The sequence below is a fragment of the Erythrolamprus reginae genome, chromosome 5 (assembly GCF_031021105.1).
Source record: "Erythrolamprus reginae isolate rEryReg1 chromosome 5, rEryReg1.hap1, whole genome shotgun sequence".
In the NCBI taxonomy this organism is placed as follows: Eukaryota; Metazoa; Chordata; class Lepidosauria; order Squamata; family Dipsadidae; genus Erythrolamprus; species Erythrolamprus reginae.
Window position 1 is genome coordinate 8,897,022 of NC_091954.1, and position 25,429 is coordinate 8,922,450.

Below are 25,429 nucleotides of genomic sequence, written 5' to 3' on the forward strand. Positions count from 1 at the left end.
TGGGGAGGGCAAAAACAGCTTCCCACGAGACCTTCTGAAGGCTGGAAATGGCCTGTTTCCTACTTCTGGTGGGCCCAGTAGGCTCGTGTTTCGCCCTCCCCAGGCTCCAAAGGCTGGCATGTTGGAGCTGAGCTAGGGCAAAGGCTTGCGTGCCACCAGATATGGCTCTGTGTGCCCCCTGTGGCACCCGTGCCATAGGTTCGCCGTCACTGGTCTAGCTGATACGTTCTTAAATTCCTTCCCCTTACACTGTCACAAACATCCCCTATTAATATCAAGCACACAACAGTTTTGCTTAGCGGAGCTTGGCCATCTATATTAAACCTATCGTGTCCCAAGAAGAGTTTTATCCCACAAGAGATGGAGACATAAGAGGGTTCGGTCTCCTTTAGCCGGCAAAAGTAGGGAATTCTGAATTATCCATCGTTTTAGAACAGGGGTTAGGCAATGTTGGCTCTTCTATGACATGTGAACCTCAACTCCCAGAATTCCTGAGCTAGTATGATTGGCTCAGGAATTCTGGGAGTTGAAGTCCACAAACCGCAGAAGAGCCAACTTTGCCTACCCCTGTCTTAGAACAACCAGTTCTAAGTTCAACAAAAGGCAGTCTGGTCATTGCTTCGCTCAGGTCCACCAAGTGACCTGTGAGAAATACGCACTTCAAAAAAGGCCACGCGGGTTGGAAGAAGTACCAATAAAACTAAGGCGCTGGAAGAGACCTGTGGAACTACATACCAAGTGATTTGACAGCCTGGGGAATATTAAGGAGAAGCTGTGCTTATTCTCGGTGAAAGAATCAAGAAAGGTTCTTGACACAAACATATGTTGGAATTTACTCCTGTAAATAGGAACAACAAACTAGCTGAAAGAGTAAGGTAAAGACTTAGTAGTCAAATAAATGACATCATTTTCTGGAACAGAATTAAACAAATGCAATTAATAAAAACATAGAAGATTGACGGCAGAAAAAGACCTCATGGTGCATCTAGTCTGCCCTTATGCTATTTCCTGTGTTTTATCTTAGGATGGATCTATGTTTATCCCAGGCATGTTTAAATTCAGTGTATTTACCAACCACGTCTGCTGGGAGTTTGTTCTAAGCATCCACTACTCTTTCAGTAAAAATAATATTTTCTCACGTTGCTTCTGATCTTTCCCCCAACTAACCTCAGATTGTGTCCCCTTGTTCTTGTATTCACTTTCCTATTAAAAACACTTCCCTCCTGAATCTTATTTAACCCTTTTACATATGTTTCAATCATGTCCCCCCTCCCATTCCCTTCTGTCCTCCAGACTATACAGACTGAGTTCATTAAGTCTTTCCTGGCAAGTTTTATGCTTAAGACCTTCCACCATTTCAAGGGTTCCGGCTGTGAATTATTCTACCATTCAATTGCACAGAGAGAGGGACAAATTGGTGTTTTTCATTCAGGAATATGTTGCTTTGATTACACCAATGTGGGTGATTTTGAAAGAAAGGGAGCTCATTGTGTTACACAGCTGTAGTCCACTCTGGAATCTGTAACCCTTATTCTATTGAAATCACCAGACCACAGCAGCTGATCTATACTAAGGTGTGTTAAGAAAATGTAAAGGATATTTAACAATTCATAGATATAGCAACAAATTAGGGAGGCTTGCCGGATCCAAAGAGCAATGGCTCTCACCAAATATGACATTAACTAGATTGTCTTTTATTCTAAAGTTTTTAAAAAATGTGAATATTAACAGTCAGCACTTACAACGCTACTAAAGGTTGCCCACTGTACATGGCACTTTAATACACCGGCCAAATAAACTGACATTAAAATTTCCAAAGAGGCGTTAAAATGTTTGTAAACAAATCTTGGCATAGAATTTTAATTTAAAAGAATTTGGCTACACAGGGGTTACTTATCTGTATTCTCAAGAAACCCCAAACACCCCTCTTCAGAAGGTCACGACAAAAAGACCAAGGGTGTTTCAAAATTAAAGAGAAAAATCAGAAAATTGGGTGTCTGGATCGCTAGAAGGTCATCGGGTTGCATACTGGTGTGGCACCTGTGGATGAGTGGACATAGTGATTAGGAAGTACAGAGAAATTTTGGAATGCAGAGAGGACGGGGAGGAAAAAAGCTGGTCTAGGTTAATAATTTGGTTTGCCCCGAGCAATCTTGAACTGCAAGACATGAAATAAATTTCAGAGCCTTCTGCAAAATGGACAGAAGAACGGGACTTTCATCATTGACCGTTGGCAAAATGTTGCCCGTCCTTTGCTGCCTTCCCAATAAATTAATCCATAGCTTATGTACCTATTATCCGTTTGGAGGAATATGCACTAATACTTAAAAGGCATTGCCGCGTGAGCAAGTGACTTAAAGAAATGTTAAATAAAACGTGTACGCCGAGTTGTAAATCAAACGAATACTGCTGGGTATTGCCTGACCCCAAATCCCTTACATTGCCGTTGTTGCTTGTATTCACACTCAAGTTGCATTAAAAGCAAGTGTGCCCAACTGTGGGAACTTTAAGAAGTGTGGATTTCAATTCCCAGAATTGGCTGAGCAATTCTGGGCGTTGAAGTCCACAAGTCTTAAAGTTTCCAAGGATGGAGACCCCCTTGCATTAAAATTTTCTACCGAATGCTTCTCAAAAGGAAAATTTAAACGCTTGCGCAATATCCGTGCATCTATTCCAACACGCTATTCAAAAGTGTCACATCCGGCTGGCGTGTTTCTATTGGAACCTAATGATTTCAAAAATTATTTTCATATCTCTGCACGGCATGTTTACACACACACACAAAGAGCAGGAAGTAAAAGCACTCTGCGTACTGCATAAATAATTTCCCTTTTCAAAAAAACAACAAAACAAAACCCCAAACAAACAAAACCCGCACCAACCAGCTAAGGCACGGTTCACAATATAAGATTACAGGCACTTAAAAAATTATCAAAGCGATTCGATGTGGCGGAGTCGGTTCTTCAGGAAGAGGCCTGGATATTGATTTGCATCAAACTTGAAAGAAAGCTGTGCACAAATATAATATGGGTGGTTTGATTTCGGGTCATCCTTGATGCAAACCCCAAATGAAGGTAGAAGTAACTCTTCTTCTTTGGATCTCGAAGGCATCGTGATTAAAAAAAAGAGAAAGAAACGGTAGCTTTGCACAAAATTGAATGGCTTCTGTTCTCCAAAAACAGGAGAAATAGTCCTGGCACAACATTGTAGAAGACGTAAGGGACTGGTCCAATTATTTAATTGTCCCAAACAACACGCAGGCTATTCTGTCAAGTTCTGGTTAAGTAACATCAGGTAGGAGACCAAAAGCTTGGTTTTTGTTGGTTGGTTTGTTTCGTTCGTTGTTGTTTGCATTCATTTAACTTAAGGCTTTCACAGAAAGCGCGATCAATCTGAATGTTCGATTCAGCCCTAAAGAAACCGATGGTTTTCTAAAAGCTGGGATGAAGATCTTAATGCAGCTCAAAATTGGAGGAAAAAAAAAGAAACCAAGGCCATCCACGCATGTATCGTATTATGTGCGCGGATCCGATGTTCTTGTTAAAAATTTAATATTTATTAGCAGCCTGTAGAACTAGCGAGGAAATGTGGGTTGTAACGTCAGATGTCCCCTCCTGATCCCACCAAACCTGCTCTGGGGTTGAGTGAACACTTCTAAGAGTCCCAAGTTCACTCTTCTGCCATGGTTTTTCTTTGTCAAATCTTGACATCTTGCGATTCCACCATCTTGCCCAGGGTTTTCTTAATCCTCAAGGCGGTCAGTCTAGAGGCTGGGTTATGGGCCCAGCATTCGCACATTAGTTTCAATATGGCTCTTAAGCACTGGAAACAGAACAGAAAAGAGAATCTCATAGAAAGGAATACACCGAAATAATATTAACCAAACCGTGTAACATACAACTGGTCACGCACAGAAAAATAACATCAGGTCAAGCATGGGAAAACTCCAAAGTAAATGAAATTGACCAGGAATAATCCCATAATTATCATTATCAATAATAATAATAATAATAATAACAACAACAACAACAAAACAATAGATACTATCATTATCATTATCATCGTTGTTGTTGTTGTTATTGTTATTATTATTATTATTATTATTATTGAAACATAGAAGTCTGACGGCAGAAAAAGACCTCATGGTCCATCTAGTCTGCCCTTATACTATTTTCTGTATTTTATCTTAGGATGGATATATGTTTATCCCAGGCATGTTTAAATTCAGTTACTGTGGATTTATCTACTACGACTGCTGGAAGTTTGTTCCAAGGATCTACTACTCTTTCAGTAAAATAATATTTTCTCATGTTGCTTTTGATCTTTCCCCCAACTAACTTCAGATTGTGTCCCCTTGTTCTTGTGTTCACTTTCCTATTAAAAACACTTCCCTCCTGGACCTTATTTAACCCTTTAACATATTTAAATTATTATTATAATTATTATTATTAATAATAATAATAATAACAACAATAAAATGGAATGCCTGGACTTAATGAGAGAGAAGTGTAGACAGAATGAGAAAAACGAGTACCAGAAAACTAGTAACGGAGGACAGAATAGCACAAATTAAAGGATGAAACTACTGTAGTATCCTTTGCTCTGGAATTAACTACTGTAGTATCCTTTACTTTGGAATTAACTACTGTAGTATCCTTTATTTAGGAGTAAAGGATAAATGAACAGAGGCAATAATACTACTACTAATACAAAACTAATTTAAGAAGGTATCTTTTTAAAAGACTCTAGTCATTGGGTATATAGTAAGAAACTAGATTTTAGGAAATAAAAGTGTTTTACATATCTAAGTATTTTAAGACAAAACAGTGTTTTACATGTATGGATAATCTATTAACAAAGTAACGAACTTTAAAAGTATCCTCTGGACATTATTATATTCAAACAGCTTTGATCTTGCATTAATTGTTCAGCGAAACGATTTCTCAGAATAACACAATGGGATCAGGTTCTCCAGCCCGGTGGATAGCATGGTTTCATTTTGTTCAAAACTTGAAAGAAAAGCACTTTTATATGTGTCTGCTCTAAACCTGGAGTCCTGGTGGATGAAAATATCTCAATCGGAAGCCAGCCGGAAGGCATGGGATCTTTTTGGTAATAAAATCTGAAATCATGGAGGCTGCTGTGACCCGCCAGCAGCCCATACAAGCTGATAATAGACCCCATTGAAAAAGAGACCGACTTGGTGATGTCCCAGTGGCCTATGCAGCTGGCACCCAAGTCGGTCAGTGGGGAGGATGGCAAGGTTCAGCCAGGGCCTTCGGAACCTCCAGTATCTTATAGTAGCGATGAGGAAGAAGTGGCTTCTCCTCTTCTTGATGCAAGAGCCTGTAGAGCTGCCAAGAGACAGGAATGGTTACTCCAGAGGAGTCTCTTCGGGAGTAAGACCAGTGGCTAATTGGCCATATGCCTAGTCTACTTAAGGACAGCAAAGGCAGCTGAAAGGCTGCAGGAAACAACAGCTAAGTCTCGTGTCTTGCCGTATTGTGACTGTCTTGTGAAAATCTGTTTCTCTGCCTTAGATTGTGTTGTGGTTGGCTCTGGCCCAGCTCCTGCCCCAGGGAATGGGGAGGTGGATGCAGGGGAAACTTCAACATGTCACAGGCCTGTGTTATTGCTGAAAGAATCAGTTCAGAGTTTAGTTTCCTCGGACGAAGAAGAAGGTGGAAGTGACTCGGCAGAGGAGGGCTTGGCACACAGCCCAGGCAGTCAATCTCCCTTATCTTCCATTAATTCAGATGATGACGTTTTGGACCCACGCAAGCACAGAATTATGCGTAGTAGAGACCAAGTAAGAACATATTACTGGAAATAAGAGAGGCCACCTGTGTTTGGGTGGGGCTCCAGTAATTAGGGTTGCTGCTATAAATAGTTTGGCCGTTGTGGAAGAATATCTGATCGCAGTTCGTCAGGAATCTTGTGTTGCTGGACTTTGTTGCTTTTTCTCGCCTTTGAAACCAAAGCAGAGCAACGTGTGTGTGTCTCACTTCGTTGGAAGAAGAAGGGGTGTGAAGTTTCTTCACAGCTGCTAGCTAAGTACTTAAAGACTGCTTAAGGGAACTTATACAGACTACCCGGTTGTTTTGGGACGAGTGCTCTTTGCAATACAAAAAGAGTCCTTTAGTTTATTTTGAATTTTGTGATAAAGAACATTGTTTTGAATTTTCAAACGTGTGTGTGTCTGAAATTTGTACCCTTGAATTTTTGGGAGGCTCATACCAGAGAGCCCGGCAGAACAGATTGCTTATCAAAGGAAGACTTCCTGGGCATTTTGCCAAACCTTTGGAAACTATATGAGATAACAAGCATGAATTGCATTGCTTTGCGTTCAGACTGACTGAACTTACACCAGAAGATTGATTTGCAGCTGACTTTTTGCAAGGAAGGATTGCTTTTTTGATTTGTGTGTGTGTCTCCACTGCTAAGCCAGTTATTATTAGTGGTTCGTTGATTAAAATAGGTTCGTTCAAACGGTGTGTTTAAATTCGTTTGTAACCAAAGGGGGAAGAACAGTGACTTCATTCATTGGGCGGTGCTTACCTCATCGCTATTCCTTCGATTTGACACCACCGGGCGCAGATGCTTCACGCAAACCACCTCTCTCATGTCCTCGAACGAAGGGTCGCTCGGGACCATGTCGTAATAGGGCAATTGGTAGTCTTCGACAATCCCTGCAAGAAATTCACAGCTGCTATAAACATTGGAATGAGTTATGCCCTGCGGTCCATTAAAAAATATGCATTCAATCCAGGCAGCAGTCAAAACTCTCCCGGGCTCAAATTCCCTGGTTTGGAGAATACTGTGAATGAAAAGAGAGCCATTTCTCCATTTCTGGAGCAAATCCAATCAGTCCCAAAAAATATCAGAACAGCACTAGATAACCCACCTGCCTTCCATTCTACTTGCCTCCTATTTCTCCTGCAGAGGGCATGACAAAACATAAATAAAATTGCCTCGCAACTATAGTGGTGCCGCTACCTAAGAATGCCTCTACTTACGAACTTTTCTAGATAAGAACCGTGTGTTCAAGATTTTTTTTGCCTCTTCTCAAGAACCATTTTCCACTTACAAACCCGAGCCTCTGAAATTGTAACCAGAAAAGTCAGGGAGAAGCCTCTGTGGGGCCTCTCTAGGAATCTCCTGGGAGGAAATAGGCCCAGAAAAGGCGGGGAGAAGCCTCTGTGGGAGCCTCTCTAGGAATCTCCTGGGAAGAAACAGGGCCGGAAAAGGTGGGGAGAAGCCTCCGTGAGGCCTCTAGGAATCTCATGGGAGGAAACGGGGCCGTAAAAGGTGGGGAGAAGCCTCCGTGAGGCCTCTCTAGGAATCTCATGGGAGGAAACAGTACCTCCACCCTCCCTGTGGTTTCCCCAATCGCACACATTATTTGCTTTTACATTGATTCCTATGGGAAAAATTGCTTCTTCTTAAACTTTTCTACTTAAGAACCTGGTCATGGACCGAATTAAGTTCGTACCACTCTACAGTTATACAGCGCTTTTATACACCGCTGTATAAAAGGACCTCGAGAATGAGAGATTCTATATCTCTCTGTCTATATATCTGTGCACAGATGAATAGATTGACTTTGAACTTTAAAGACAAACAAGATTCTGATTACTATAGAATTTGGGAAAAATTTTATGATTGGATAGAAAGTTAAAAGATATTGTTGTTCTGACGTTTTAATAATAAGTTATTGTTGGCAAAATGGAGATGAGCTAATTGAGTTTTAAATATTAGAACCCAGATGGACAAGAGATTGCCACACCCATAATTCAATGGCCCCCATGTACCCTGCCCTCCTGTGAATGCGCACATGAACTCCCCCCCCCACACACATACTGCCCTGCCCCTTGTGCACAACCCCCCCCAACCCATTTTGGGCCTAGTAGGCCTCTCTGAAGCCTCAGGAGACTGGAAATAGCCCGTTTCCTGACTTTTGGTGGGCCCAATAGGCCCATTTTTCATCCTCCCCAGGCTTCAGAGGCCTTCTCTGAAGTGATGTGCCGGTGCCTGGAGGCTGTTGGGGCCTGGATGGGTGTCAACAAACTCAAACTCAACCCAGACAAGATGGAGTGGCTGTGGGTCTTGCCTCCCAAGGACGATTCCATCTGTCCGTCCATTACCCTGGGGGGGGGGGAACTACTGACCCCCTCAGAGAGGGTTCGCAACTTGGGCGTCCTCCTCGATCCACAGCTGACATTGGAACATCATCTTTCGGCTGTGGCGAGGGGGGCATTCGCCCAGGTTCGCCTGGTGCCCCAGTTGCGGCCCTATTTGGACAGGGAGTCACTGCTCACAGTCACTCATGCCCTCATCACCTCGAGGTTCAATTACTGCAACGCTCTCTACATGAGGCTACCTTTGAAAAGTGTTCGGAAACTTCAGATCGTGCAGAACGCAGCCGTGAGAGCCATCGTGGGGCTTCCAAGATTCGCCCATGTTTCCTCAACACTCTGTGGCTTGCATTGGCTGCCGATCAGTTTCCGGTCACAATTCAAAGTGTTGGTCATAACCTTTAAAGTCCTGCATGGCTTTGGACCAGACTACCTCCGGAACCGCCTGCTACCGCACGAATCCCAGCGACCGATAAGGTCCCACAGAGATATTCCTTCCCCCTAGGCCATTACAAGTTATGCATGGTATGTCTGTGTGTATGTTTGGTTTTATAATAAGGGTTTTTAGTTGTTTTATTATTGGATTGTCACATGCTGTTTTTATCATTGTTGTTAGCCGCCCCGAGTCTACGGAGAGGGGCGGCATACAAATCCAATAAATAAAATAATAATAATAATAATAATAATAATAATAATAATAATAATACCTGTAATTATTATTATTATTATTCTTGGACTCCTCTCCGCTCCCTGGAGGCTGAAATCACCCTCCCAGAGTCTCTGGACTTACTGACATCCAAAACGGGCCACTTCAATACTCCTGGAAGGGGAGGAGCAGTGTGAGTGGGGCCAGTTGAAAATCAGCAGGGTGGCTAGCGCTTACCCATTGGAGCTAAGCTAGAGCAACGTCTCACGTATCTGCAGATATAGTTCCATGTGCCACCTGTGGCATGCGTGCCATAGGTTCACCACCACGGCTCTATCGTTTAGTGCAAAAGGATTCAGAGAAAGAGTGTTGTGGGTAGCTCTGCCCCAGCTCCTGCCCCAAGGACTGTGGATGTGGGGGAGACATCCACATGCTGCAGGCCTGTTTTGCCCCCCATCCCGGTGGAATCTGATGATGAAGGCTCCTGACCAAGAAGACATGAGTGACAGGGAGGAAGAGAGTGGGGCAGACAGCTCAGAAGGAGATCAATTATCTAGCTCCTCCTTGGATTCAGAACAAGAGTTAATGATATAACCACGCATGCGGAGAGCGATGCATAGGCAACAACAACTGAGAGATGATTATCAAAGAAAATGAGGCCACCTGTGGTTGGGTGGGGCTGTGGTCATTAGTGAGGCTGCTATAAATAGCAGCCTGTGGGTTTGGCCATTGTGGAGGATTATCTGATCGTTGTGTTTCGTGACTGCTTTGCTGACTTTGACCTTTTGTGTGCTGATTTTTCCCCGCTTTGAAACTAAACCAGAGCAAAGTGTGTTTCACTTTGTGAAAAAAGAAGGACTGTGAATTGCCTCACAGCTGCAAGCTAAGTATCACAGAACTGATAAGGGACTTGTACCAATTACCAGTTTGTTTGGAGACGAGTTCTCTTTGCTATACCAAAAGAGGGCTTAGGTTAAGTGAATTTTCATTATAAAGAACATTATTTTGAATTTTCAAACGTGTGTGTGTCTGAAATTTGTACCTGTGAATTTTTGGGAGGAGTCTACCAGAGAGCCCGACAGAACAAAGAGGAACACAGAAGCACAGGTTCTTATGGTTTGGGGGGTGAAGGTGGGGGGTGTTGGGTTTTTTTTTTTAGTTTACCTCCTGTGATGCACCGCCGAGCCATTTCCCAAATGATCAAACCAAAGCTGTAGATGTCGGCCATGATGTAGGGCTGAAAGTGATTCTTATTCAACGTCTCATCCAGGACTTCGGGGGCCATGTACCGTTTTGTGCCCACCCTCGTATTTATAGGAACGTCGACTTCATTTGTGTCGCTAAAAGAAGGGAAAATAGATGACACGAGGGAAGACAGGGATAGAAGACAATGCAATTATGGCAATTTCTGCGCAACGGTAATGTTTTCTCACGAACGCACCAAGATTAAACTAATTTACCAACGAAGAACATTTTCAACCGCCTGCTTCTAAGACCGAAATTATACTTAATACGCTTACTTCTCAAACATAAAAATAGAACGGTATTATTGAAGACTCGGGCGTTGAAAGGATTTCTTCATTTTAATGGAAATATTTGAAGCTGCCAAGGAAGAGCAGAACCAACACGGGAATATGCCTTTTGGTTTGGAGCCAGAGATACTTTTGAATAGCTTGTGTTTTCAGAAAGTCACTCTAGGTACCTTTCTTTTTTTTCTTTTTTTTTAAATAATATTTTTATTGGTTGTGCACATTTGTATATACAGTGGTACCTCATGATACGAACCCCTCATCTTACGAACAACCCGAGATACGAACCCGGGGTTCAGAAATTTTTTGCCTCTTCTTATGAACTTTTTCTTTCTTACGAACCCACCGCCGAGAAGCCCCGCCGTCCGGTTGTTGCTTTTTGAAACAGCCGGGGGGCTTCTCAGCGTCCTCCTGAACCCGAACGCCAAACCTGAACTTCCGGGTTCGGCAAAAGTTCGGGTTGAACGCCGAATCCGGAAGTTCGGCAAAAGTTCGGGTTCGGGAGGCCGCTGAGAAGCCCCGCCGCCCGGCTGTCACCTTTTAAAACAGCCGGGGGGCTTCTCAGCGTCCTCCTGAACCCGAACGCCAAACCCGAACTTCCAGGTTCGGCATTTGGGAGGCCGCCGAGAAGCCCCCTGGCTGTTTTAAAAGATGACAGCCGGGCGGCGGGGCTTCTCGGTGGCCTCCTGAACGCCGAACCCGGAAGTTCGGCAAAACTTCGGGTTCGGGAGGCCATTGAGAAGCCCCCCCGACTGTTTCAAAAGGTGACAGCTGGGCAGCGGCGTTTTTTTGCGGGTTTTTTTCGTTGCACGGATTAATTGATCTTACATTGTTTCCTATGGGAAACAATGTTTCGTCTTACGAACTTTTCGTCTTATGAACCTCCCCCCAGAACCAATTAGGTTCGTAAGACGAGGTATTACTGTAACATAAAACAAACATAAAACAGTGCATGTGCCCATCACCCGACTGACAATACCCACCACCACCACCACCGATCAAGGGGTTCAAATATTTAGTAGTCTATTTCTTTTATTTCCTTAGCTCTAATTTGCATTTGTTTACTATTCAAAGCGCGATTGGAATTTATTTTTCACATTTCCGTCACAAATTCTACTCAACATATAATCTTTCACCTTATTCCATCATGCCATCAGCTTCTCCAATTTGTTTTCGGCAAAATTGTTTCATCTTATTTCCATGATTTCAAAATGAATGTGATCCACCATGTACCAGTACCAGTTCTGTAATGTCCATTTTTAAAGACTTTTTCCAACCCAATACCACTACCGCTTGAGCGCTTTCCAATCCTGCAGTTTTTATTTCTTTGAAGTCTCTCAATTCTCTTTGTTTCACTAATATCGCTATTTCTTTTGTAATTATCCACTTAATATTTAACATTTTATTTATTTCATTCTGCACTTCCTTCCAAAATTTCTGAACTTCGACACACTCCCAGAATACACAATGCACAATGCCGTCTGGTGGGACCCAGGGGAATAGCCTTCTCTGTGGCTGCCCCAACCCTTTGGAACCAACTCCCCCCAGATATCAGAGTTGCCCTCACCCTCCTTGCCTTTCGTAAGCTCCTTAAAACCCACTTCTGTCGTCAGGCATGGGGGAATTGAGACTTTCCCTCCCCCTAGGCTTATAAAATTTATGCATGGTATGTCAGTATGTATGATTGGTTTCTAAATTGGGGTTTTAAATTAACTTAAATATTAGATTTGTTTACATTGTACTATTATTGCTGTGAGCTGCCCCGAGTCTGCGGAGAGGGGCGGCATACAAATCTGATAAATAAATAAATAAATAAATAAATAAATATTCCTTTCTTTTGGCAACCATGCCAACAATTACCTTTCCATTTCCTCTGAAAGTGTGAAAGTTTTGCTGGTTTATAGTACCATTTATGTAAAAAAAAATTCTTCTCATCTCTCTAACTCTTGTATTCTTAATTTTATGTATGTTTTCTACTATTTCTTTCATTTCTCTTTCATCGATCTGTAAATCGTTTTGCCAGCATCTTGTCAAGCCTTTTATTACTCCCTCAGCCTAGGTACCTTTCGACATTGTTGTGGTTAGCTCTGGCCCAGCTCCTGCCCCAAGTACTGTGGATGTGGGGGAGACATCCAATTGCTGCAGGCCTGTTTTGCCCCTGGTGGAATCTGCTGATGAAGGCTCCTCTGACCAAGAAGACATGAGTAGGTTAGGTTAGGTTAGGTTTATTGGATTTATATGCCGCCCCTCTCCGCAAACTCGGGGCGGCTCACAACAACAATAAAAAACAGTACAGTACACAATACCAAATCCAATGCCCACCCATCCAGTTCCAATTTAAATTAATAATCTCATAAAAAACAGTATATATAAAAAACAGGCACACAGTCAATCAATCAACAAAACAACATGGGCAAGGGGGAGGTGTTTTAGTTCCCCCATGCCTGACGGCAAAGGTGGGTCTTAAGGAGTTTACGAAAGGCAGGGAGGGTGGGGGCAATCCTAATCTCAGGGGGGAGCTGGTTCCAGAGGGTCGGGGCCCCCACAGAGAAGGCTCTTCCCCTGGGTCCCGCCAGACGACATTGTTTAGTCGACGGGACCCGGAGAAGGCCAACTCTGTGGGACCTAACCGGTCGCTGGGATTCGTGCGGCAGGAGGCGGTCCCGAAGATATTCTGGTCCAGTGCCATGAAGGGCTTTATAGGTCATAACCAACACTTTGAATTGTGACCGGAAACTGATCGGCAGCCAATGCAGACTGCGGAGTGTTGGAGTGATATGGGCATACTTGGAGAAGCCCATAATTGCTCTCGCAGCTGCATTCTGCACGATCTGAAGTTTCTGAACACTTTTCAAAGGTAGCCCCATGTAGAGAGCGTTACAGTAGTCGAGCCTCGAGGTGATGAGGGCATGAGTGACTGTGAGCAATGACTCCCGGTCCAAATAGGGCCGCAACTGGCGCACCAGGCGAACCTGGGCAAACGCCCCCCTCGCCACAGCTGAAGGTGTTTTTCTAATGTGAGCTGTGGATCGAGGAGGACGCCCAAGTTGCGGACCCTCTCTGAGGGGGTCAATAATTCCCCCCCCAGGGTAATGGACGGACAGATAGAATTGTCCTTGGGAGGCAAAAGCCACAGCCACTCCGTCTTGTCTGGGTTGAGTTTGAGTTTGTTGACACCCATCCAGGCCCCAACAGCCTCCAGGCACCGGCACATCACTTCCACTGCTTCGTTGACTGGACATGGGGTGGAGATGTACAACTGGGTATCATCGGCATATTGATGATACCTCACCCCATGCCCTTGGATGATCTCACCCAGCGGTTTCATGTAGATATTAAATAGCAGGGGGGAGAGGACCGACCCCTGAGGCACCCCACAAGGGAGAAACCTCGGGGTCGACCTCTGACCCCCCACTAACACCGACTGCGACCGACCGGAGAGGTAGGAGGAGAACCACCGAAGAACAGTGCCTCCCACTCCCAACCCCTCCAGCCGGCGCAGAAGGATACCATGGTCGATGGTATCGAAAGCCGCTGAGAGGTCAAGGAGCACCAGGACAGAGGACAAGCCCCTGTCCCGGGCCCGCCAGAGATCATCCATCAACGCGACCAAAGCAGTTTCCGTGCTGTAGCCGGGCCTGAATCCAGACTGCTGAGGACCTAGATAATCGGCTTCATCCAAGGACCGCTGGAGTTGAAGTGCCACCACCTTCTCGACAACCTTCCCCATAAAGGGAAGGTTGGAGACTGGACGGTAGTTATTAAGCACGGCTGGGTCCAGGGAAGGCTTCTTGAGGAGGGGGCGCACAACCGCCTCCTTATAAAGTGGCGGAAAGGACCCCCTCCCCAAGGAGGCGTTGACAATCTCCTGGACCCAGCTCCGTGTCACCCCTCGACTGGCCGAAACCAGCCAAGAGGGACACGGATCCAGTAAACAGGTGGCGGAACTCACAGCTCCAATGGCCTTGTCCACTTCATCAGGTGTCACCAAGTCAAACTCCTCCCAGACAGATGGACAAAGACGTTTAGCCCCAGTCACCTCGACTGACTCATTGTCAGTCGACTCTGTTTCACAATTGGAGTCGAGGTCCGCTCGGATCCGGGCGATTTTATCAGCGAAAAACGTATTAAAATCCTCGGCACTACTCTGCAAGGGCTCCCCAACTCCCCTCTGATTAAGAAGGGAGCGGGTTACCCTAAACAGAGCGGCCGGGCGGGATTCCGCTGATGCAATCAAGGCGGCATGATACGCGCATCTTGCCGCCTTGAGCGCCACTTTGTAAGTCTTAATATGAGCTCTTACAAGTGTTCGATCGGATTCGGACTTACTCTTCCTCCATCGCTTCTCCAGACGTCTCTTCTGGCGCTTCAACACCCGGAGCTCCTCGTTGAACCATGGAGCTCTACGGGGTCTAGTGCCGCGGAGAGGTCGCAACGGCGCAATCCGGTCAAGAGCCTCCCCTGCAGCCTTGTTCCAGGCCTCAGCAAGAGACTCTGCCGAACTGTGGACAAGTGTATCTGGAATAACCCCAAGCGCCATCTGGAAGCCTTCTGGATCCATCAGGCGTCTGGGGCGGAACCTCCTAATTGGTTCCGCCTCCCTGCGGGGAAGGATTGGAGCCAGGAAGTTAAGCCGCAGTAGGAGTGACAGGGAGGAGGAGAGTGGGGCAGACAGCTCAGAAGGAGATCAATTATCTAGCTCCTCCTTGGATTCAGAACAAGAGTTAATGATACAGCCACGCATGCGGAGAGCGATGCATAGGCAACAACTGAGAGATTATTATCAGAGAAAATGAGGCCACCTGTGGTTGGGTGGGGCTGTGGTAATTAGTGAGGCTGCTATAAAGAGCAGCCTGTGGGTTTGGCCATTGAGGAGGATTATCTGATTGTTGTTTTTGGTGACTGTGAATTGCCTCACAGCTGCAAGCTAAGTATCACAGAACTGATAAGGGACTTGTATAAATTACCAGTTTGTTTGGAGACGAGTGCTCTTTGCTATCCCAAAAGAGGGCTTTGTTTAAGTGAATTTTCATTATAAAGAACATTGTTTTGAATTTTCAAACGTGTGTGTGTCTGAAATTTGTACCTGTGAATTTTTGGGAGGAGTCTACCAGAGAGCCCGACAGAACAGACATTAAGGTTCTGTGTCAATTATTCTTTTCATGTTTGTTTTAAGCCAACACTGAAATTGAAATCATTGTTTTTAGGATGCCGAGAGGCTAGTCTTCTGATACGAGTCATCCCATGGGGAGGAACAATGCTGTTTAGATCTGTGGGCGCGAATCGTATCAGCTGCTCTACCAAATGACTCAGAAAGTGGTGGACTCTCCTGGGCTTGAGATGTATGAAACTAGATGCCACCTGATGGGGACTCTACTGCACTGGTCAACATGTGGACGTGAAAGATCTAGTAGTAACAGTATAATGTATTAATATTGTTTCTTCATTGCTTATTTGACCCCTATGACAATCATTAAGTGTTGTACCACATGATTCTTGACAAATGTATCTTTTCGTTTATGTACACTGAGAGCATCTGCACCAAAGACAAATTCCTTGTGTGTCCAATCAAACTTGGCCAATAAAGAATTCTATTCTATTCTATTCTATAATTGGAAGGGACCTTGGAGGTCTTCTAGTTGAAGTCCACAAGTCATAGAAGAGCCAACTTTGCCTACTCCTGGCTAGGGAATTCTGGGAGTGGACGTCTGCACAGGTTAAAGTTGACAAGTTAAGAAGCACTCCCTATAAAACTGCGATGGCATAGTGGTTAGAGTGTAGTACTGCAGGCTACTTCTGCTGACCGACTGCAATTTGGCAGTTTGAATCTCACCAGGCTCGAGGTTGACTCAGCCTTCCATCCTTCCAAGGTGGGTGAAAGGAGGACCCCAGATTGTTGGGGGCAAGAGGCTGACTCTGTAAAACTGCTTAGAAAGGGTTATAAAGTCACCGTGAAGTCGTAAATGTAAGCCTAAGTGCTATATAAAAGTAGGAGTGGATCGCCTACCTGTTAAACTTGACAGCGAGGCCCAAATCCGCAATGCAACAGGTCCCGTTCCTTTTGATCAAAATGTTTTTGCTCTTCAGGTCTCTGTGAGCAATAGCAGGCTTCCCTTGGGTCCCATAGATTTCCGTGTGCAGATGGCACAGACCACAGGCAGCAGAATAAGCCAGTTTCAACAAAGCTCTGTTGTCCAGGGTGGTATACTGCAGGAAATCGTACAAGGACCCCTTTTCGTGGTAATCGGTGATCAGGTAGAGGTTAGTCCAGGAGCCGGTGCCTTTAATGTCTGCTGCGATGAACCCTGCAGAAGTTTGGAACAGAACGGGGGTTAAGAGCTTTCCATGAATCATTCAACGAAAAGCAAATTTAGAGAAAAATAAAGAATACATTATTATTATTATTATTATTATTATTATTATTATTAAAAATCATCTCGGAGACCCGATGCAGACTTCTTCTTTATTCAGGTAGCTGTCACCCAAATCCAGTTACTCAGCTATTAGGGAAATAAAAGCCAAATACTGCCTGTAGCAATGACTGCTGGTTCATTTTAAGAAAGCTAATTTTCCCCAGGAAAATGAAGGAAGGAAGGAAGGAAGAAAAAAGAAGGAAGGAAGAAAAGAAAAGAAAAAAGGAAGGAAGGAAGGTAGGTAGGAAGGAAGGAAGGAAGAAAGAAAAGAAAAAAGAAGGAAGGAAGGAAGGAAGGAAAGAAGGAAGGAAGAAAAGAAAAAAGAAGGAAGGAAGGAAGAAAAGAAAAAAGAAGGAAGGAAGGAAGGAAGGTAGGTAGGTAGGAAGGAAGGAAGAAAAGAAAAAAGGAAGGAAGGAAGAAAAGAAAAAAGAAGGAAGGAAGGTAGGTAGGAAGGAAGAAAAGAAAAAAGAAGGAAGGAAGGAAAGAAAAAAGAAGGAAGGAAGGTAGGTAGGTAGGAAGGAAGGAAGGAAGAAAAGAAAAAAGAAGGAAGGAAGGAAGGTAAGTAGGTAGATAGGTAGGAAGAAAGGAAGGAAGAAAAGAAAAAAGAAGGAAGGAAGGAAGGAAGGAAGGAAGGAAGAAAAGAAAAAAGAAGGAAGAAAAGAAAAAAGAAGGAAGGAAGGAAGGAAGGAAGGAAGAAAGAAAGAAAGAAAGAAAGAAAGAAAGAAAGAAAGAAAGAAAGAAAGAAAGAAAGAAAGAAAGAAAGAAAGAAAGAAAGAAAGAAAGAAAGAAAGAAAGAAAGAAAGAAAAACACCCTAGCCTCTTGGAGAAAACGTTTTGTCATCTTTTCATACTCTGCTACAATTGTTGCATTGTGTATGAAATCCTTTCAACGGCAACCCACTCACAGCCTGAGCCGCTTTGCTTACCGAGTATATTCTCATGGCGCATAAGAACCGTCTGGTAAATCTCCGTTTCCCGAAACCAGCTGGCTTCTTCGGGGGTGCAAAACACTTTCACGGCCACCTTCTCCCCTCTCCATTTACCCATCCAAACTTCACCGTATCTCCCTTTTCCAACCTGCTGGATCATCTGGATCTGTTTGGCAATCGTCCGCTGAACCTGACAAAAAGGGGGGGGGGGGGAGGTACTTGAAGATTCTCAAGCTAGCGATGAAACGGTTGAACGTTGTTATTATGATTTTATTCACGAAACCCCCACTAATACACAGCAAACCAGTTAGGTCCCACAGAGTGGATCTTCTCTGGGTCCCGTCAACTAAACAATGTCGCTTGGCAGGACCCAGAGGAAGAGCCTTCTCTGTGGCGGCCCCGGCCCTCTGGAACCAACTCTCCCCAGAGATTAGAATTGCCCCCACCCTCCTTGCCTTTCGTAAGCTACTTAAAACCCACCTCTGCCGCCAGGCATGGGGGAATTGAGATCCTCTTTCCCCCTAGGCCTTTACAATTCTATGCATGGTATGTATGTATGTATGTCTGGTTTTTATATTAATGGGTTTTTAATCGGTTTTAGTATTAGATTACTATTGTACTCTGTTTTATTGTTGCTGTTAGCCGCTCTGACTCTCCGGAGAGGGGCGGCATACAAATCCATTCAATCAATCAATCAATCAATCAGTAAATAGGTAACTAAATAAGTAAGTAAATAAGTAAGTAAGTAAGTAAGTAAGTACCGTATATACTCGAGTATAAGTCGGGTTTTTTTAGCCCAAAAATGGGCTGAAAAACCCGACCTCGACTTATACTCGGGTGACTGACGGGTCACCACAAGAGGGCGCAAGCGGCTTAGGGAAAGACAGCCGTCTTTCAGCTTGAAAGAAGCGGCAACTGCCCGTTTAAGAAGGGAGAATCCACCCACTAGCCAAATGGCTTTTTTCCTGTTTAGCGCTCGAACGCTGCGGTAACAGTAAAAAAGGCGTTTGGCTAGGGGATGGATTCTCCCTTCTTAACCGGGCAGCTGCAGCTTCTTTCTGTTTAGCGTAGCGTTCGAGCGCTAAACAGAAAGAAACGGCAACTGCCCGGTTAAGAAGGGAGAATCCACCCACTAGCCAAACGACTTTTTTCCTGTTTAGCGCTCGAATGCTGCGGTAACAGTAAAAAAGCCGTTTGGCTAGGGGATGGATTCTCCCTTCTTAACCGGGCAGCTGCAGCTTCTTTCTGTTTAGCGTAGCGTTCGAGCGCTAAACAGAAAGAAACGGCAACTGCCCGGTTAAGAAGGGAGAATCCACCCACTAGCCAAACGACTTTTTTCCTGTTTAGCGCTCGAACGCTGCGGTAACAGTAAAAAAGACGTTTGGCTAGTGGGTGGATTCTCCCTTCTTAACCGGGCAGTTGCCGTTTCTTTCTGTTTAGCGCTCGAACGCTACGCTAAACAGAAAGAAGCTGCAGCTGCCCGGTTAAGAAGGGAGAATCCATCCCCTAGCCAAACGGCTTTTTTACTGTTACCGCAGCGTTCGAGCGCTAAACAGGAAAAAAGCCGTTTGGCTAGGGGGTGGAATCTCCCTTCTTAACCGGGCAGTTGCCGCTTCTTTCAAGCTGAAAGACGGCTGTCTTTCCCTCAGCCGCTTCCTGGAGACCACTAAGGATAGCGCTCTGGGAGAGGGGGCAACTGCCCGGTTAAGAAGCAAGAATCCAACCCCTAGCGAAACGGCTTTTTTCTTGTTTAGCGCGGCGTTCGAGTGGTTGGCTCTTGCGTGCAAGCAAAGGAACCTGCCAACCACTCGAACGCCGCGCTAAACAGGAAAAAAGCCATTTGGCTAGGGGGTGGATTTTTCTTTCTTAACCGGGCAGTTGCCCCCTCTCCCAGAGCGCTATCCTTAGCGGTCTCCAGGAAGTGGCTGAGAGAAAGGTGGTGGTCTGCCTTTCCTTCAGCTCGAAAGAGGCGGCAATTTCCCCGCCTTCCTCCAGCCGCTTAACCGAGCGCTTCAGGAAGGTGCCGCCTCTTTTCGTTTTAGGAAAGGAAATCGCGACCTGACGGTGATGGGGGTTCCAAGCAGGCAGCAATCACCAAAAGAAGGTGATTATATCCACGGAGGCACCTCCCCCGCCCGCCCTGGGATTCCTTGCTGCAATCCCAGCTTCTCAGCTTTTTAAAAAAATGACCGTTTGGGATTGCAGCAATGGATTTTTCCAATAGAAAATTACCGGAGTGGCCGATGGAGGGAGGTTGTCCTCTGAAATGGCCAGGGCAAGGGGCGGATGGGAGCGTGTGGTCCTAGCCAGCTATCCATTTGCCGGGACTTCACTTTCTGCCTGCCCCGCACCAAGGCTCCTGCCAGGTGAAAAACGTTTGCCAGACTGCATGATCCCCCTCGTCTCAGTGGGAAGGGGCTGGCTGGGTGGAAAAGCAGTGAGCCATTCCCTCCCGATATTCCCTTCCCTCACTCACTCGCCTTTATTTTGCCGACTTGACTGCCTTTTCATTCTATTCCCACGACCAACTCCGCGGGCGCCCGCCCCCTTCGCCCACACTTCCCTCCCGGTGCCTCTTGGGAGTTGTAGTCTTTTCGAGGAGGCGGGCTCAGCCGCTCTGCCCAAAGAGACACTACGGCTCCCAGAAGGCTAAAGGGAGCGTGACGTAAACTGTGGATGCAGCCGAAAGAGACACCGGCAGGCGTTCTGTCAATGGGTATTTCCGTGGTGAGAAGGGGGGAGGGGGATGCCAGGCCGAGTTGTTTTTCTAGAATGAAAAGCACCGGTGCTCAAGCCTTCCAGGAAAATTACGGTAGTTCTCTGCATCTTTCATTTGGAGACTTAGCCCTGCTTTGTGCTCTGCACCTGAGCAGGGGTGCCCCCCTCCTCTGTCTTAAAGTCCCAGTCTTATACAGTTGGCATTTTACTCATTGCCAGTGTCAAGGCATTTTAAGGGTTATTTATGCATTTTATGCTATATGCTGTTGTATTGTTGTTACATTTTATATTGCTTTTTAGTTGTTGTGATTGTTGTGAGCTACCCAGAGTCCTGTTGGAGTTGGGTGGCAAGGAAAGAGGGAGGGAGAGAGGGAAGTAAGGAAGGAGTTAGGAAAGAAGGAAGACAGAAAGAAAGAAAAAAAAGATGGTAGAAAGGAAGAGAGACAAAGAAAGATGGTAGGAAGGAAAAAAGACAAAAAAGGAAAGGGAGGGAGGGAAGGGACTGAAGAAGGAAAGAAAAAGGAAAGAAGATAGGCAGACAGAAAAAGAAAGGGGGGGAAGAAGGAAGAAAGGAAGGAAGGAGAGACAGACAGACAGACAGACAGAAAGAAAGAAAGACCTATGACCACAATTGAGCCCAAAATTGTGGTTGTTAAACAAAAGCGTTGTTCAGTGAGAATCACCACATTTTACTCAATCCATGGCATTTCCTAGCTCTAACAATGATGTGCAAGCTAGGGAAGTACTGGTACATCTGAAGGTACCATATGTGTAATGTTCTAGTTATGGTTAAATGTGTGGCAGAAAGTGGACTCTGGGTTTGTTTTTCCTATTACAGTAAGTGAGGTTGAATGTACCGTATACAGTATACCGGTAGGTAATTTTACAAGAGCTCCCTCCCTCTCTCTCTCTCTCTCTGTAAATATACCGTACATATACAGTTTATATAGTAAACAATGTACGGTATATTTTTGTGTGCCTGTGTGTAATATGTATGTATACATATGGCATACGGTATATACATAGAATTAAATACGGTAGTATATTTTGGATGTTCAGTAATAGTAAATAGAGAGGGAAATTGTATCTCTTTGAGGCAAGGAGAGGCCAAATATCATAACCCTAACCCAAACCAGCAGGAGCAGTGGGGGCTTGAGGTAAGTACAGTACTTGCAATTTTTTTGCCTATACTGCCTTGGGGTACATATACCTTTTTACCCTCTTTTAAACTTACAGAGCTAGTTTACTGGTTTTCTTTGAAATAAATATTCTAAAACATTTACTCTACTGATGCCTCAATTGATGTAATTTTATTGGTTTCCATTTTAATAAGTTACCAGTAGCCGCTGCATTTTCCATCCTCGACTTATACACGGGTCAATAAATTTACCCCAATTTTGTGGCAAAAGTAGGGGCCTCGACTTATAGTCGGAGCGACTTATACTCGAGTATATACGGTAAGTAAGTAAGTAAGTAAGTAAGTAAGTAAGTAAATAAATAAGTAAATAAGTAAGTAAATAAGTAAGTAAATAAGTAAATAAGTAAGTAAATAAGTAAGTAAGTAAGTAAGGAAGTAAGTAAGGAAGTGAATGAATGAATGAATGAATGAATGAGATTGATATGCTGGATTTCGCATCACAATATCACAAATCGAACACTTCCCACCTGTCTAAGACTGTGTGATGTATTTTGTTATGATGCACACAGATCCAAGTTGACCTTTTGCAACTGACAGGTCATTGATTTTGTCAATGTTTATTGTTTTCAAATGCTGGCTGAGATCTTTTGGCATAGCATCCAATGTGCCGATTACCACTGGGACCACCTGTACTGGTTTATGCCAGAGTCGTTGCAGTTCAATTTTAAGATCCTGATATCGGTTACGTTTTTCTTGTTTTTCATCAATTCGACTGTCACCTGGTATGGCGACATCAATGATCCACACACCCTTCTTTTCCAGTCATGAGTATGATGTACAGTGTTCCCTCGATTTTCGCGGGTTCGAACTTCGCGAAACGTCTATACCACGGTTTTTCAAAAATATTAATTAAAAAATACTTTGCTGTTTTTCCCCCTATACCATGGTTTTTCCCACCCTATGACGTCATATGTCATTGCCAAACTTTCGTCTGCCTTTAAAAAACATTTTTTAAAATAAACTTTAATAAATAAACATGGTGAGTAGTGATCTAAATGGTTGCTAAGGGAATGGGAAATGGTAATTTAGGGGTTTAAAGTGTTAAGGGAAGGCTTGGGATACTGTTCATAGCCAAAAATAGTGTATTTACTTCCGCATCTCTACTTCGCGGAAATTTGACTTTCGCGGGCGGTCTCGGAACGCATCCCCCGCGAAAATCGAGGGAATACTGTATTGCGTTTGTGAAGCGTATATAAGTAGTGTTGGGTGAACTGAACCTGCAAAGTTTGGGTTCGCACCAAACTTTGCGCGGTTCGGTATACCGAACCCAAATTTTTGCAAAGGTTCGGCAAAAGTTTGGGTTCGGCACAGCGCCAGGAAGCGCCGCCGCCCAGCTGTCACCTTCCAAAACAGCCGGGGAGCTGTCGGCCAGTCGGGAGGCGAAAAAGGAGGTGGGTAATCCCACGAGGAGATTCCAGGGGCGGAGCTTTGACGTCATTGAGACGTCCTTCCTGGCCGGCTGAAATGGGGACTCCAGGAAGGACGTCTCAGTGATGTCAAAGCTCTGCCCCTGGAATCCCCTCGTGGGATTACCCACCTCCTTTTGCGCCTCCCAACCGGCCGACAGCTCCCCGACTGTTCTGGGAAGTGCCAGGCGCTTCTCGGCGGTCTCCCGAACACAAAACCCGGAAGTTTGGCAAAAGTTTGGGGTTCAGGAGAGTGCTGGGAAGCGCCCCGGCTGTTCCGGAAGGTGATAGCTGGGCGGCGGCGCTTCCTGGCACTTTCCCGAGCGCCGAACTCGAAAGTTTGGCAAAAGTTCAGGCTCAGATTCGGGTGCCGAACCCGAACTTTTTAAATTCAGGAGCCGAACCCGAACTTTGTTCATCCAACACTATATATAAGTCTAAGTGCTCTTGCTACCTCTGCCCACTGGCAGGAGTTTGATCCTGACTGACTCAAGATTGACTCAGCCTTCCATCCTTTCGAGGTGGGCAAAATTGTTCTGGGTAAAAATCTGACTCTATAAATTGCTTAGAGAGGGCTGTAAGATATATCTAAAGTGTAGAAGAAGAATGCTATTGCTATAAATCACATAACTTTTAAAACAAGGGCTTACCAACAGAGGCAGTCCTGAACCACTGCCAGAGCTGATCGACTGGTCAATCAGATCCTTTAATGACTCCCCAGATGGAATGAAGGCCTCGTCCTGCTCCAAATCGCGATTGTAACACCGTCTCTTTGCTACCCCTTTGCAGTAATGCCTGGAGGGAAAACGGATTCAAATTAACGGGGTTTGATTTCATTCATGACATACATTCTAATAAAGTTTTATTTTTTTTAAAAAACCAAAAACTTCCAGTCTATCCTGTTTTAATGCAACACATTAAAGGTGCAAATATCCAAGATGGTTTACCTGTAGCAAAAACAGCCAAAGAGGGCAATCATGGCAATTACACAGACCGCCATGCAGATGAGCACAACTATCCAACGTATGCTGCCATCAAACAGGGTATCTAAACAAACAAACAAATAAACAATAGGGAGATAAATATTAACACACTATTTCTCAACCTTCGCCACTTTTAAGATGTGTGGACTTCAATTCCTAGAATTCCTCGGCATATCTCGCTGTGGAATTCTGGGAGTTGATGTCCACACATCTTAAAAGTGGCCATGGTTAATAAACACTGCAATAACATAATCATAATTAAATGCAGAACTCTCTCCCGGAAATGATCACCCAAGAGTTAGAAAAATCTTATAGCAATCTACCTTCAGTAATGCAATTTTGCAATAGCAGTTCTGTATAAACTGTATATAAAATGTCATCATCTGTGGTTCTATTATTATTCAGGTATAATTTTTTTTTCTTCCATACAAACTTTTTCAATACATTATAAAATACCTTCTATGCATGTTACAATAAAAACAGTATTTCGTTAGACAGTCATATATAATCCAAAGAATAAATTTCAAATCCCAAACTATTTACTTTCGGTACCTATCATCCTTCCAAACCTCAACCTCCAATTTTGTCATCTAGAAGATAACCAATTTTCTGCTAATTAAATTCACCATTAATTTCCTTTTAACATTATTAACTCAATATCATTATCATCTTACATAATCTCTGGTTCTATTATTAAACTAGTATTTCACTCCCCCGGGGATCGTAATTAACAAGGTATAGATCTCTGGTTTGTAATTATTTGAAACAGGGCAATCTGCCTAGCATCTGATTTGAGGTCTATGTAAATAATATTAATATTTCCTCAGAGTGTTTTTTTTTTACGATGTTTTACTATGCTCAGAACTACAATATGTCATAGAAGTGAGTGCATCCCCCCCTCATATTTTGTAAATATTCTGAGAGTTGCGTTGTATTATTTTGAAGGGACTAGCACGTTTACACTCTTATACAAGCTGTAAACTCACTACTTTACATTGGAGCCAAATGTCATTACTTCAGTAGTTGTCAAATGAAAAGATATAAATATTTACAAAATGTGAGGTGGTGTACTCATTTCTGTGACATACTATAATATTGCTAAGTCTTCTGTTGCTTGAATATCAGCGACTTGAGTGATAGACCAAGGTTGGAAGATACAGTGGTACCTCTACCTACGAACGCCTCTACTTACAAATTTTTCTAGATAAGAACCCGGTGTTCAGGATTTTTTTGCCTCTTCTCAAGAAGCATTTTCCACTTACAAGCCCGAGCCTCCGAAACTGTAACTGGAAAAGGCGGGGAGAAGCCTCCATGGGGCCTCTCTAGGAATCTCCTGGGAGGAAACAGGGCTGAAAAAGGCGGGGAGAAGCCTCTATGGGGCCTCTCTACGAATCTCCTGGGAGGAAACAGGGTTGGAAAAGGTGGGGAGAAGTCTCTGTGGGGCCTCTCTAGGAATCTCCTGGGAAGAAACA

The 25,429-nt window shown here is 44.3% G+C and overlaps 1 protein-coding gene across 2 annotated transcripts in view; it reads right to left on the bottom strand.

The window, feature by feature from the left end:
* Positions 1-1,673: 1,673 nt before the first annotated feature.
* The window catches only part of BMPR1A (bone morphogenetic protein receptor type 1A), a 108,269-nt gene continuing 84,513 nt past the window's right edge, over positions 1,674-25,429 (bottom strand). The window contains exons 6-13 of one of the 2 annotated variants that reach the window (XM_070752046.1): positions 23,922-24,021; positions 23,625-23,769; positions 17,650-17,842; positions 16,318-16,615; positions 12,374-12,496; positions 9,946-10,121; positions 6,559-6,689; positions 1,674-3,822 (exon numbers count right to left, since the gene is read on the bottom strand). In XM_070752046.1, coding sequence (XP_070608147.1) covers positions 3,697-3,822; positions 6,559-6,689; positions 9,946-10,121; positions 12,374-12,496; positions 16,318-16,615; positions 17,650-17,842; positions 23,625-23,769; positions 23,922-24,021 — 1,292 coding nt within the window. In that variant the 3' untranslated portion in view covers positions 1,674-3,696. The remainder of the gene's footprint in view (positions 3,823-6,558; positions 6,690-9,945; positions 10,122-12,373; positions 12,497-16,317; positions 16,616-17,649; positions 17,843-23,624; positions 23,770-23,921; positions 24,022-25,429) is intronic. The other variant, XM_070752047.1, reaches the window with a different exon arrangement.